This window comes from Cololabis saira, chromosome 5 (genome assembly GCF_033807715.1).
Source record: "Cololabis saira isolate AMF1-May2022 chromosome 5, fColSai1.1, whole genome shotgun sequence".
Lineage (NCBI taxonomy): Eukaryota > Metazoa > Chordata > Actinopteri > Beloniformes > Belonidae > Cololabis > Cololabis saira.
Genome location: NC_084591.1, coordinates 41575694 through 41591421, shown reverse-complemented (window position 1 = coordinate 41591421; position 15728 = coordinate 41575694). Strand labels below are relative to the sequence as shown.

The 15728-nt window shown below is 39.3% G+C and overlaps 2 protein-coding genes across 2 annotated transcripts in view; both read left to right on the top strand.

Annotated features, from left to right (window-relative positions):
* The window catches only part of banp (BTG3 associated nuclear protein), a 36540-nt gene extending 31959 nt beyond the window's left edge, over window positions 1-4581 (top strand). The window contains exon 13 of the mRNA XM_061722142.1: window positions 2454-4581. Coding sequence (XP_061578126.1) covers window positions 2454-2570 — 117 coding nt within the window. The 3' untranslated portion in view covers window positions 2571-4581. The remainder of the gene's footprint in view (window positions 1-2453) is intronic.
* A 1295-nt stretch (window positions 4582-5876) lies between these two features.
* The window catches only part of LOC133444388 (zinc finger protein 469), a 269822-nt gene continuing 259970 nt past the window's right edge, over window positions 5877-15728 (top strand). The window contains exon 1 of the mRNA XM_061722144.1: window positions 5877-5975. The gene's annotated coding sequence lies outside the window, so the exon portion shown is untranslated. The remainder of the gene's footprint in view (window positions 5976-15728) is intronic.

Below are 15728 nucleotides of genomic sequence, written 5' to 3'. Positions count from 1 at the left end.
GTTCATTCCTCACTCTTTCTGTGAAATATTGAATCAAGGGACTGACCTTAATCAGTTTCTAGACATGTGGTAGCGTTTAAACAAATTGTTGAAAAATTAGTCGGTCTGGTATATTTATTTGTCTGCATTTTCCTCCCTTTTTATCTAATTGTTCCCATTGCACAGTTGAAATAGAGGCAAACACAAATTGATATTTGTGTTTTCCAAGGGGCATTTTTGCGAGCTTGTAATATTTTCTGGCTAATTTTTGACGCATGGTTTATCATCAGCTTGACATTTAAAGAGTTTAAGCTTACTTCTTACATTAGAGGGGTGAAACCAGTCCATTGGCAGGTGTTGATGGTGATCCTTGACTCTCAATCAGTGAGGCTCTTCTCTCTTCAGAATTAATTTACTGCAGTTATTTTCATATGTCCAACTTTTTAAAACCCACAGTATCAGCACTTAGCTTTACCACAACAATCCGGTGTAGTTGAGTAGCAAAATGTGGCTGTTGCTGAAACTTATAGTTTGGGAGTTAAATGCTAATGAACTCTGGCATGTATATCTTTGCCGTTTGGGTCCTATTAAGCGTGAGTCACTGTGTAGTTGTTCCACCATTTAACAAATATTTAACAGTCCAACTTCATAATTCAGTACTACACGGTTACAATCTTTTTGGCAGTGACTTTTTTTTTTTCTTTTTTAAACATGCATGATGTGTTTCAAATCTGTGATTTGTTTGAAACTGGCTTTTGTTTTGATCCATTACCATTAATTTGCAAATTAAGAGCAAAATCCATGCTGTGGCGGTTCAGTGTGTCCAGTGTCGTATGTTTTTGTGAAAAAGTCTGACTTATACTTGGCTTCTTCGTAGCCTCTGCTTACAGTGTGTCTGGCTCATGTGTTGTTATATTGTGCTTATTGCTATGGTGCAGCTGTGCTCCAATCAAAGCTGTTGTGTAATGACAGCATGCTGGGCTGGATAGAAGATTAAATGCTGCAGGTGTCTTTGAGGGAACCTTTGGCGTGTATTTGAGGAAGGAGTGAGTCACCTCTCATGGTCGCCATCCAGGACTGAGTCATGAAACTCTCATCTTTTAACCACACAATACCTTGCACTGTCTGACCTGAACTACAGTGGTAGACAGAGGATTAGGATACAAATGGCTCATCTTGTGTCAAGTCTCTCTGTCACTTTGATTCCTTTCTAGCTCCTCTCACCACCTGCTGTGGTTTTTTCTTTTTTTAGCTGACATATTTCTGTGGTTCTCACTCTTGTAATTCTTCTGCTTCTCTAGAATATACATTTGGTCGATGGTAGTTGGCTCATGGAGCTAAATGCATACATAATGTGTGTTTTACAAATTCAATTTACCAAATGTGTGGTTTTATTTATTAAAACATTCAGCCCATCTTTGTGGAACTATGCATGCTGGGCTCATTTGCATTGCGGGATGGCTCTTGCTCAGCTGGAACATATGTTTATAAATGAGTCTGCTATCAAAGTAACAATCTTCAATCAGAGCTAAAAATTGGCCTGTGATTTTCTAAGAGAAATGCAGCTCTGACATAGCAAACTAACCCCGTGGTAAAAGGGATGTTCAAGTCCTCTGTAAATCTTATCACACCGCCATTTGCATAAACAGACATTTGGCTTCAAACAGCATTTGGTGCCATTTTCTGCCATAAAATCACCTTATCCTTGTAGTTTGACAATGCTAGATTATGAAGATAAGCTTATGTCTGGTTATGACTCAACTTGACTCATACCTAACCTTACGGTTTCCAGTTCCAGCTGTTATTACCTGTTATTCATGCGGGACTAACCGAGGAGTGTGCAACGCAATAGCGCTAGATGGAAAATAACTATCTGGATACCCAAATTGATAAAGGAATATCTGGATATCCAAGTATTTGGGTCCAGCTGTACTTTCCACCGGTGAATAGCCCTTTTCATTATAGAACACTCCAGATTGCTAAAAAAAATGGCTTTGCGATCCTTTTGAGATTAATATGCAGCAATAATTGCTTCTCTAAGACTGCTGCTAACGTTGCTTCCTCCTGGCATTCTGTTGACGCATACCAGAACGATCCAGACCATCAAACTGCCAAAACGTCTGTTTTAATAGTGTCCTGTATCAATTCATCAAGGGCTGATGATTAACAGTACCTGGCTGCAAATTACCCTCTTAAATTCTGTGGAAGCAGTAACAGGGTACTTGGTACTGATTACATGATCTCTTTTTACTTCATTTTTGTTACATAAATCATGAAATAGTGAAAAAGTTATGTTACTTGTCTAACGCTGATGCTACGATTTAACGTTTTTTTTTTTTTTTTTTAAGCAGAAAAACATGATTAAAGGGCGGCTCTAACTTTAGCACGACTGTAAATGTTTACATTTCACATGAAAGATTTGAATGTCTTCCCATTCATCACCTCTTCCTTTTCCTTTATTTCCTGTTTCACAGGCTGCCGAACTGACTCCTGCCCTACCGACGGACATGGAGGTGAAAGAGGCCATCCAAGGTGCCATTCATGGAGACAGTGGCGAAGTCGTTCAGATTGTCACCTCTGTTGCAACCTGAGAGGCAATTGGATTTGACATAGCCCTGGACTCTGCCTGATGAGTTTCAGTGAACAGTTTGACAAGCAATCAAGTTAAAAAGTCTCTAAAGAAACATTATAGGTCACTGATGAAACAGAGGGATAAGCATTTTTGTTTTATTTGTTTTGTTCTTGACAAAAGTCCCAATTCATTGCTAACCAGAAAAAAAACTGGAAAGGCTATGATGCTTCCAAATCAATCATACTCCCTCTGGTGCTTTCTTTATAAGGAAGACAGTGCCCACTGCAGAATAAACAGCAACAGGGCTGCCTTGTGTCTGTCACTATCAGCTCGAATGCTTATTCGTGTCTGTTTTGGAAATTGGCAGTGATATTTTCCAAAACAGCTAACTCAGAATACTCTGCAAGGGTTTGCAAAACCCTGCATAACACCTGGCACTGTGCTTTTTCTCAACAACAGTGCACGGCAGTGGAAAGTGGATTAAGACCAGGACGGCTCCTCCTGGTTGGGCTTAATTAGATTTCTTGTTACTCACCATAGTTCAATCCTTACCGTGTGTCCCAGTTTTGAGGTCCTCCCTTGTCTCATGTTCCTTCACCCTTGCACCTCTGTCCTTTTTATTTATGTAGCTGTAACATAATGGAAATTAGGGAAAGCTTTACTGTGGAGGTAGAACATGAATAAAGATGGTGCCAGTGGTTGCCAGTACAAGATGCTTTGTAGACTGCCAGGGAAACTTTGAAGTTGTTTATTTCTCCCAGTTTCATCTGTATGTGTTCATTCATTTGAATAAAACATGTTTGTGGTTACCATAAAAGTGTGCTTTTATTTTGGTTAACGGAGACTATTGATGAGGGTCTGAAATTATCATTTTGGTTTGGGGGCCTTTGGGGTTACATGTAAAACTAATTGATTTACTGTTTTTGAAGTAAATATGTAATATGTTGACTTCACTAACCATAAAATTAGGCCACTGTAACATCAGCAATCCTGGGAAAATAGCTCACAAAAAAGCTTGATAATTTATTTTTCTGAGACTGTAATTAGTACGTATGTTTCTTCCATTGTTTCTTACTAGCTGTAATTGCATTTCTTCAAGCCTCATTTTGTCCCCACTGCAGGCCCGAGTTTCTCTTTGCTTAGAGACAGAGGATGTGTGTTGTTGTGTTAGTGATGCTCCACTTTTGGTAAATATCTTAGAGTCAGACAGAAAAGAGATAAGCAATGCACTCCGAGACTGTATGTGTTGGATCAACTACGTTTCCCATGCTCCATGTGATGTAATGGTGTATTTTGGAATGGGGATCAGAACCAGGCGACAAAATGAACTTTATGCAACAATATCCAAGGTCTCTTGGCTGCTGCTTCTTGTTTCCTTTGAGTCTGTCGTTTCTGTCTCTGACTGCTTTTGAACTGCCCCTTCATGTAAGTTCCCCTCACTGTCTCTCCAATGTTTTCTTCCTCTGCCATTGAACTTGTGTATCTCCCGTTCTCCTTTGGAAGCCCTGTAAAAGTCAATTTATTCCCCTTTATAAATGTACACAACACTGGGTTAAAATTTCATGAGATAATTCACTGGGTCTGTCCCTTGCCATAGCTGAGTTCAAATGCTGTCACCCTGCCAATGAGCCCTATTAAATCTTGGGCTTGGAAGGAGAGAGACCTGACTCTTCACTTTTACAACTCTGGGCTGCATCCAGGAGGGAGAGTGGTTGCTATAGTAACGGGCCAACTCACTGGCTGCCTCTAAGATAACCTGTTGAAAACAGGGATGAGTGATAGATGGAGAGGTCAGATTTTTTGGAAGCAGAATGCACGTTTGTAGAGAAGGAGTGGAGTGACAGGCTGAGAATGGGCAGTATACCATTCCTGTCCTTCCTAGCAGCTCTTCTGCCATCTCATACAATGTACAGGCACCAACCTTTGTTGGTAATCTTTATTTTCATGCCTTACCCTACTCAGATTTTTAAATTGAGGTCTTGCCTCAGGATGTTTAATGTTGAACATATTTCTTGAAGAAATAAAATATACAAACACATGGCTCTTGGTTCCTTTTTTAATGTTTTTTTTTCTTTAATTAATGTTCCCTAGAGTCTGTATTTATGTGCTTCAGGTCAACACGCATTCAAATAGTTGAACAGCGCTGCACTAGTAAAAGATGAAATCTCAGCCTTTCAAAACATTCCATTCTTTGGGTTTTGTCTCTGTACCATGAGGACAGAGAGTAAATCTTTGGTAGACATGGAATTATGGGATTCTGGATGTATATGGTGTTTATGATAAAATGGGGTTTTAAACGGGGCTGAGCAGCTTGGCTTTTTTACCATGCATCACTTAAAAGTCATTGTTATTGTCAGCAACTTAACTGGCCTTATGGTAATTTAATGAAAGATGACATGTTTTGAAAGTGTTTATATATTTTGTTAGAGCCAGAAATACTTGGACAAGTGACGGTGCTTGTAATGTCATAGCGAGTAATCCATATGGAAATACATGTTATCAAGGGGTAAGAATGTACCAGGCGATCTGAAAAAGACTTATTTTAGAAATTAAAAAAAAAAATCTGCCATTGACCATTTAATCTAACATAAAAAGATTAAACAATTTGAGAATATTTTTTTATCCAATTTTATGAGTTACCATGGTGAGCCACGTTTTTAGAAAACGTATTTCCAATTGGAGAAAAATGTTTCATAATAAGAAAAAAAAAATACAACTACTGCTTTACGCGCTGTTATGATTATTTTAACATACTCTTTTGTAATTCATATTCGTGCCAAAATTATACATTTTTGTACATAAACCAGCGCGCTCTCGCCTCGTTGGTCGGAACTACGGGTTCATTGGTTGCCATGGCGACACATTGACTACTACGAGGCTGTTTGGATGGACGTGCAGGCTGATTTATGGTTCCGCGTTACACCAACGCAGAGCCTACGCGCACCCTACGGCGTAATCTCTGCGTCGATTTAGCGCAGAACCATTATTCACGCTTTAATCGCTGGAAACGAGCGTCGGAAATTGGCCAATCTGCTGGGAAAATGTGCTTGTATAGCGTATTTTAAACGCAGCTTCAAAGCCGCGGATGATAAGTCAGTCAGACAGCGGCGGGAATCCCTGGTGAAGAGTTGTAAAACTCTTTAGTCCAGCTGAGGCTGCTGGATGGGAGGTTCTGCCTCGGTTCAGGGACCAGATGTGAGGGAAGGAGGGGTGCAGCCATCCAGACGACGGCTGCAAAGCCCTTCCCGGTCAACCACTTCTTCAAAACAAGCCATTAAAAAGCTTAAAGCCTAGACTTTTGGCGTAATGAGTCGGGTTTTATCGACTGCGGTAGGTTGAATCCGCTCTGGCCGTGTGTGTGTTAATTGATGTTCTCATCACGGTCCCGGCCGTGAACCTCCTCGCGCTGCGGTCACGTGAGCAGGTACGTACCTTTGCAAACTGGTTTCTGACTCGGTTCTGTTCTTGTCATGGGGTTTACTTCTATCCCACTGCTGTTCGACATGTTTTTACATTTCACTGTGGCGGCCGGCGTGTCTCACCTGAGACTAACAGGTGCATGTCAATCATAGAAGAGGCTGGAAGTGTGTTGGTCTGCGCGCTGTTGTTGGTATTATCCTATAGGTATTGAGTCAAAGCAGTGGCGTCAATTCAGTGGAAGCTAAGGTATGGCAAGGTTACGATCAGAACTGAACTAGAGTATCAATCAACACGTCCAGCAAATACTCATCACAGAAGTCTGCTATGTAGCTGATCTGTCTGGTCAAGAAAATTGGATCTTTTTCAAATGCAGTCTCACTCACTGTAAAAACTCAAAAAAAGGAATATTTGTCTTTGTCTACACTTAAAACAAGAGTCATTACCAGAAAAATAACTTGTTATTTGACCATTTTCACCGGTTTCAAGTACATTTTCACTTGAAATAAGTAGAAAAATCTGCCAGTGGAACAAGATTTATCTTCTCATTACAAGCAAAAAAATCTTTGTTTTCTAATTATTTTAAGTGAAAATCTACTTGAAACAGGTGAAAATGGTTGTTTTTGAGTCTTGTCTTAAATGTAATGAGATTTAAAAAAAAAAATGAGACTAAAAATGAGACATTTTAACTAGAAATAAGACAAATATTCTTGTTAAGATTTTGAGTTTTTGCAGTGTATAATAGTGAAATCGATCATGTTGTTCTTATTTGCATTTGTAGTTATTCCATAAATGTATTTAAAAAACAAACATTTACATTTAACCCTTGAAGCAAAGGTGTGGCGGCTGCCATACCTTGCCATACCCAATTGACGCCCCTGAGTCAAAGTGAGTCTAGATCCGTTTTTTGATCACTGACACTTTCAATGAAGGTGTGTCATTACATGCAAACCATTTTCAGCATAAATGTGATTTATTTTAATGTTTTGTAATGTGCTTTATTTGTGGGAGCTTTGGACATTGCATTGGTATGAGTGGGTGGGTAGCAACAAATCATGTCTAGACAACTGGGAATCCTTTTTTTATTTTTAACATTTGGCAGCAATGAGCTCCAAAATAGAGTGCATTTAATCCCATTTTGACATAATTGAATGCGATCAGTTTCTAAAGGACAATTGTCCATATAACAAGATTCATGGTAAGAATTTCTTACCATATAAAGTTTTTGTGGCTTGATGATAAATGAGGTGCTGAATTTGCCGCCACTGCAGTGATATCATATTCGTAGATGGCACGTCATTGAAAAATATGCACTGATAATGTGTGTGACCAGTATAGATTATAATTTCCCTTTGAGAAGCAGATATAGGTCAGAGATGGAAATGACTGCATCTCACAGCATGTTTTAGCACACACTTTGTGAGTTTTAACAAGCCAGAAAGGCTCTTTGTTTGCAGAGACATGAGGGACTTAGTGAGGTTGTCCAGTTTGGACAGAGGCCAGCTCTCGATTCCATGGGAGAAAGACTGCTTGTTTGTTAACGCCAGCAAACTCACACGTGATGAAAAGAAACTCCAAAAATATGCTTCTTATTAAGAAATCTAAGTACTCTGAGAGAGACTGCATTTGATTTACCTCCTCTTATCTTTATTATGATTAGAAATATGATTATGCCAGATGTGGCAAGCGGTACAAGGCTTTGTCTGGAACCCTAAATGGTTGATATCTCATGCATGTTTTCCTCCGGTCCAAGCGTACCAGGAGGTCAGCCCAGGAAAACAGGAACTTGGAGGTTTCTGGAGTTGTTGAACACCAGTGTCTGACACTGCTCCCCACCACCTCTGGTTATATTCACACATCAACCCATCAGGATTCCCACAGTGTCACTCCATGTGTATAAGTATGTGGTGCTGAGTTGGCCGCAACATTTTATGATGTGTTTGTGTAAGCAGCAGAGAAACACACATATGCTTTAATGTAATTTCTGAGTGTTTACAAGGCCTCATAAAGCGAGTTACCCTTCACCTTACCGACATGTATAAAATATTAACATAGAACAGAAAGTTTTCCTTGTGTGATTCCAGGGATTTGCCATATACTAAAGCTAAACTCAGATTTTCAGGCTTGCTCATCTAACATTAGGCATCAACATTTTGTGGGAAAGCTGTCACTAGCAGGTTTTCACATTTGTAGAAAGCAAAGATATGAATTAATCATTTTGATCTGTTTCAGCATGTGTGACTCAAGTGACAGGAGGAGTTAAAAGTCTATTTCTGAATGAGACGCAAAAAAAAAATTGATATAAAAACAAAACAGGAGGTGGAGAGAGGAGACACTTAAGCTCAAGAGTATTGTAAGCCCCACCAATCATCATAAAAGCAATAGTGAAAGACGGCTCCTTAAAAGTTGATAGATATATATGTAGCGTAGAAATATTTTGGAAGCAACCAAACAGCTAATATTAATCTCTGTGGGTAGCCACTGTCAGATAATTAATATTTCATTTATGCTTTTCTGTAAATGCTTTGTAAAATATTTAGTCTTTCACAGTAGCTGAGGTTGTTAGGGGGTTAGGGTCTGGGTGTTCGATGTATGATTGTACTCAAAGATTCGTGAGGTGTTTTTTGAAATGTTGAAGCCCCAAAAGTTGACAAGACCGAGCTGATCATATTCGGATAAGATGGTGGAACTAAAACAAAAGTTCTTATTGTGGACCTAGTTTCAAAATAACAGCGCACTGTAGTCAGACTGAATGATATTGAAAAGAAATCTGCTTAAAGGAGCAATGGGTCTTTTTAGGCCCACTAACCACTAGCAACCACTAGTGTGACACAAACATCTCAGCTTTGGCCTAAACTGTGCCAAGTGCCATCTAAAGTTTCAACACTGTGTCAGTTTTTCTAATTTTAGAAATATGTCATTGCCTTGTTATGATTATGATTTCCAGACAGTGAGCATGATTATATTTTTTGAGTTTTATTTAAAAAAAAAAAGAAGAAGAAAGTGAGTGCTTGTTAAAAAAAACTATCCACAAGCTTACTCACAGACCTCAACATGTTTCATGGCAGATACTGTCATAAGTCATTGAGGAGAAAGAACAGGTTAATCTGTTTTTGTTAATGATGACCATCAAGAATCCTTGTAAGCCGTGCCGTCTCACTTGGACTCACTTGAATGCAATGCTGTTGTTCTGAAGCAGCCACTGAAGGAGCAGTTACTGTAATAGCACATTTTACCAGCATTGACTTGGCTGAATAATCTCTTGTCCTGGCAACATGCAGCAGCTGTAACAAAGAGACTCATATAGAACAGCTACAGATGGTGTGACATGCTGTCTGAATGCATTTATGTGATTTGTAAACCTTTCAAAAATAATTTTAACAGTAGTAGCAGCCTAAATGTATTTGTCCTGTAAGGAGTGATGTCATGGCATTCTCTGTAGAGATTGAAACCAAACATCATACTGTACAGTATGTGTATATGCTATAATCTGATTATCTGTGTTTTGGTTGTTTGTTCATCCACATGTTAATGTTCGAGCATGTTAAACTGATAGTTTTCATTGTGTTGAAAGAAAGCCAAATAGAATGACTTTCCGTAAAACACAAAGAATTAAAGAGTGAAGATTTGAGGGTTTGGCTCAGGGTGATCTTCCAGTTTTTATCTCATTTAAGAAAGCTTCAGATAGAGTCAACAATGGCCTTGCTTTCCTGCGACTGGGGAGCCCAGTGAGCTAAAGAACCCAGTTTTGACTCTGACCTTTGCCCCTGGATTTGGTTCAGTTTGCTCATGTCTGGGAAAATGGTGCTCTCATTTTTTTTTTTTTCAATTTAAAATTTTAAAAGATAATACAAATATGATCCATGTGTTAATCCTCTGAGATTGCATTCACCTCATTTGAAGACATTTTTATTATCCATGATACTTGACAAAAGGGTGGTTTCCTTTTCTCATGACTGTATGTCCTTTAAACAGATATTTTGGCCTGTTCACAGTGGGGTTGTGTAAAGTGCTTGTCTAATTTGTGCCGTATCTGCAGTAGATGGAGGTTACTGGGTTCTCAGTTTGGAAAATCAGGTAGAAATGATCCCGGGTGATTTGACTAGGAGTTACTCAGACATGGAAGAGCAGATGTTCACCTTCAAAATTGACTAAAATCTTAAGACATATCAAAGCAGTTTGAGTGAACATTGTGTTGGGTATATATTCATGGTATCACTTATGAAACAGACAGTTATTAGGGCCCGCGCACTGACAGTGCGAAAGCCCTGTTGTATCCGTAGGAATTTTTTTATTTTTTTTTCTCGTGTTTCTTCCGACGAAATGAGGGCCTTTTTTTCCCCCTAAACGTGCCCCAAAAGTCACCAAATTTTGCACGCAAGCCAGGCCTGGCGACAAATTTGATATTTAATGGTTTGCATTAATGGGCGTGGCCTAATGGCTCAACAGCGCCCCCTAGAAAACTTTGTGCCTCAAGCCCCACGTTTGACGTACATGCACAAAAATTGGTACACACCTGCATCATGTCGCAACTTAAAGAAAAGTCTCTTGGCGCCATGGCCGAAACCGAAGCGACGATAGATGCCAAAAAGCTCGCCCCCCCCTTCATCTGATTGTTCGATATTTGATAGTCCCTACTCTCTGCCATAACTTTTGAATGGTTTGACATAGAGAGTCGTAGGTGGTGTCATCGAACTCGGTTTTGAGTCCTTGAACATAATTGGTGCAAATTAGCCCCGCCCCTTCTTCTGATTGGTCGATATTTGATAGTCCCTATTCTCTGCCATAACTTTTGAACGAGTTGTGATAGACATGTGGGTGGTGTCATCGGACTCGGTATTGAGCACTTGACCTTCATTGGCCTGAATTAGCCCCACCCCTTCTTCTGATTGGTCAATATTTGATAGTCCATATTTTCTGCTATAACTTTTGAATGGTTTGACATAGACTCGTGGGTGGTGTCATGTGACTCGGTTTTGACCCCTTCACCTTAATTGGTGCAAATTAGCCCCGCCCCTTTTTCTGATTAGTCAATATGTGATAGTTCCTATTTTCTGCAATAATTTTTGAATGGTTTGATATACAGAGTCGTGGCTGGTGTCATGCGCTAAATGTCCAGGCCTGAAGAATCTACATGCAAGTCATACAAGTGCTTCCACTGCAGCCTGAACGTTCACAAGGGTGCGAGGGCCTGTTCATCGCTGCTTGCAGCTTTAATTCTCCAAACGGCAGGAAGTGCCGTGTGGCTCTGAATAGTACGTCCGAATTAATGCATACTACTGATATTTACTCAAAGGTTTGCCGAACTTAAGTATACTTTTTGAGTATATACTGTTTAGTATGGCATTTCGGACGCATCGACGGCTTTCAAAATAAAACAGGAACTGAATAACAAAACGGCGACACAGTATGTTATGAACCAGGAAGTGAAACAAGTGTTTTTGGTAAAGTGGCAGTGTTTTATTGTTTAAACATTACCCAGAAGTGAGAAAAATAGTGAGTTACTTGATGGAGCTACTGATACCTCCTGCGTCCTTGAAAGTACTTTATAACTTTATAAAGAGAACTGTTTGAAAATCAAATGTACTGTAATTATGGAAACACTATATGAGCTGTGTTTGAGGAGGTAATACATGTCTCTGATGGCCATTCGGTTCTGACAGGGGGAACATGTTCTGTTGCCTGTAGGGCCACAAGTTTAGGGGGATGTTCCTGGGGGTCGTATTTAATGCCAAGAGCAAAAGTCTCACACGGTTGTGTGGAAAGACTAAAATGTCAGAAAACTTTTAATTTCCTTGGCATTCATTTTAGTAAGTAAGTAAGATAGTCCTACAATGTGTATTCAGCTGTTTTTAACTACAAGAAGAAAACATCAGTTATTGTAATTTGTAGAATAACTCAAAACTGAGATGTATCATTATACATTTGGTCGGAATGATCCCTGTAATCTCCTGGTCATTCTCAAGAAGTTATTTACTCTCAGTGGTCATCTTCATGCTTTCAGGTTTCCTCTATTCCCAGTAATAAGAAGTTATTGGGTCTTTGTTTTCAATAATGACCTCCAGAAACATTTTGGCAGCCCTGGTAAATGAGAAAATCAAAAGCAGATCCTTTCACAGTCAAATAAATAACATTCTTTTTTTTTTGAAAACAGGAAATAGGTTGTGATGTGAACTCCTCAAGCTGTCTTTTGAAAAACCTGTTTGATTGCTGTGAGACTGAGAGTGGCTCAGGGGTTTTCCACAAGATTCGTGCAGAGACTGATGGACTAGAACAGTGGAGAAAAAAGTTGGGGTGCTATTTTGTCATCCGGCTCAGACGACCATGTCTGCAGTCAGTGATGGACTTTTTGAATTATGAGCGCTACCAACTTAGCACTGCTGTACTCAGACCACAAAATCAGCTTGAATGTTGCCCTACTCAGCTGTGTCTTGACACAACAATGGATTAACACAAATAGAGACTGAGAGATAAGGTCGGAAAACGCCCAAAGACCATGCTGTCACTACTGAGTAAGATGATGGAGTGAGTATGGTTGGCAGAGGCTCTTGCAGAACTCCTTTGAGAAATCACATATAAACACTTAATATCAGAGTCAGCTAGTTCAAGAGAAAAATGATAGTATGAGTCAGTTTCATGTGTTCTAGCCAAAGTTTTGAAAAGTGCACTCTCTTTCAATTCTAAGATTTCATTTATCAGGACATATTGAAACATATAAATTATTCTTAACATTATCATAAAATTAAGTAAAAACAACATCAGATAAACAATAACACATGACATTTTAATGTGTGATTATTTATCCAACAAATTATGAGCCAAAATTCAGGAACAGTGTGTGGAAACCTAAACATACCCTGTGATTTTTTTTGAACTACTTTTAGCAGCTGTCTTTAAGTTATGTTTTCCCTTCCCATTATTAGTTTCACAAAGTGTCCTGGAGTGATGTTGGCCTACTCCTCTTCACATGTTTTCTTCAGTTCTTTGAACTTTGTAGTTTTTTGTTTATGTACAGCTCTCTTCAAGTCTTTTCCTCACCTAAGGTTGGATTCATGTCTGCACCTAGACTGGACCGTTACACCACCCCGATTCTGTTGTTCTGTTATGGATATTCTGATAAGATGCTGTGCTCTGTGACCCAGTTTGAGTTAAACTTAAGCTGTCGGACAGATGGCCTACGACTTGACTTTGTTGTACTTTGATTACACAGAAGTAAATGGTTTTTTGTATGTGGAAAAAGTCGAAATTGTTCTCCTTCCATCCCAGTGCTTGACACGTGGTCTGACTTTTTTGTGCCGATATGCTGTTTTTTTCGCCAAACATAACGCTTAACAGCTTGTGCTTTGGGCTCATCTGTTAAAGGGACGTTGTTCCAGAAGTCTTGGTTTGATAAACTGCAGCTTTGCACAGATAATCGGTTCTCTTGGCAATCCTTTAAAATAAGCCATACCTGTGGAGGCTTCTAATTGTTCTCCCATGAACTTTAACACTTATAGGGCACTAAGTGAAATACTTGGAATCCCCAAATTTTAACCATGGAGGGATATTGGCGAGTATGACAATACCTTTTTATGTTTCCACATTTAAAAAATATATATTTTTAGGCATTTTTCATTGCCTATATCTTCTTACAGTACCAATTAAGTTAATTTGCCTGGTGAAAGATTAACATGCAGGGATGAGGCCGATGACAGGATTTAACACCAAAGTATATATCATAGCTGAGTGACAGCCTGTACAGAGCCGACAAGTCATCAGATTAGTTGGCAATTCATCCCATACTCTGCCTTGACTTATCCCTTACTGGCCTCACGGTTCCCAATTTCAGTGTTCATATTGATGACCATGACTCCCCACGACTGTGATGACAAGCCTCGTGAGGAGACGTTGGAGAGACTTCACCAATGCAATGCTGTGGGACTTGATTGCATCACTCCTTGTGTCCTGAAGGTCTGTTCTTTGCAGCTGTCTGGTATCCAGCAACACATCATCATGTGTCTATTGCAGGAGAATGTAGCGGTGCTCTGGAAAACAGCTTGTTTGTTTCCAGTATGGAAGCCAACCTATCTGGCCTCAACACATCTAGACCTGTTACTTTTTTCATCATATCTCAAGAAGTTAAAGGAGCAACTGGTCGTGACATGATATAAAGATTCACGTCAGGTGAATTTATATATATATCTATTGCAGTGTTCTCACGCTTTGGGATTGTAGTGGTGGCGCAGTTAGGATCCTGTTTTCTGATTATTCCAGTCCCCCTCGAGATCATCCAGTAACAGGAGCACCTCAGTGGAGCATCTCTTTCTCAGATTTTCACACTGAGTCATAATGCTTTCTGAATATTTCTCATGACTCTAGAGTAGTGGAGTGAGTCAGAGATGAAAGGGAGTCAGAGTATGGAGAACTGGTTGGCAGCTTTGTGGAGCTGTGGGAATCATCTGCTTTTAAATGAAACCAAGAGCAACAAGATGTTTGCTGATTTTCCTCTGAACAAGCTTCTCTGCATAAAGGACGAAAAGTTCAAAGATATTAAGCACTACAAGTCCTTAGTTGGACATTAACAACATGTCTGCATGGAAGTCCAACACCGACACTGCATACAAGAAGGGAAATACCAGAGTCTACTTTCCGAGGAAGTCCAGATCATTTGTTGTGAGCAGGTCTTTCACCAGTCTGTGGTAGTAAATGTTATCTATTGTGCTGTGGTCTCCAGGTGAAGCATCAGTTCCAGAATAACAGCAGGATAAATACACTTATTCGCAAAGCTGGAAAGAATAAATGGAGACAATCTGAACAAATTGCTTTCCACTATAAACCATCTCTCCCACCCCCTCAATGACAGATTACAACTAGGCTCATTCTCTGTCAGACTCACTTAACCCCGCTGTCATAAAGAAGGCTTCAGAAAACCAGTCCCAAGTGCAATTGATTAGTAATGTCTAGCTGCTACTTAATTCTTATGGAAGGAGTGAGGGTACACTCATTTGTTTTGATACTGCCTCTTCATTCAGGCTTTGTGTTTACTTTAAATAATGGAAGTGTACGATTTTGTGTGTTTTCTTGTACGATGTCATGCATATAGTTCAACTGAGGTTGTAGCTACCTCATTTTAAGCAGGGTTAAGGAAGAATATATCAAACTGAAATAAGATGTACCTTCCTTTTTCTTTTTCCCATGACTGTGTTAGGATTGTAAGATAGTTATTTGAATATATTCTAAATATTTGAATTAGTTAGACAATGATGTTGAAGATCAGTGTGGTGTATTTACTGTAACTGCCATCAGGTGTATGTTTTTTTGTTATATTTCTCTCTCTCGCTCTCTCTCTCTCTGATGTATGTGCAAAGAGAGAACAAATTCATTTCAGAGACTAATTATACACCATCTGGTTCAACTCTTCCTCGTCACATGATCTGTGGTTACAGGAATTTGGTTGCAAAACACACATACACACTCAGTTCTTGCACTTCAAAGGGGATTACAGTGACTTATATTTATTTCTTAGTTTTCTTCTTACCATACCCACCATTTTTACCCTAATCTTGAACCAAACCTCACCATTACATAGCCAAAAATGTAAGAATGTTGGAGAATTTTCTGAAACCTCAAATGAAGTGGGTGTCCAAAGTGTGATTATTTAAACATATTTATGAGTAAAACACGCATTGTTAGCCACATTTCCTGATTATGTTTTCTGACCACACCTTAAAACAAGAACACCCAGTTTACTTTTGATTTTGTCCCAAACGTTTATAGCTTT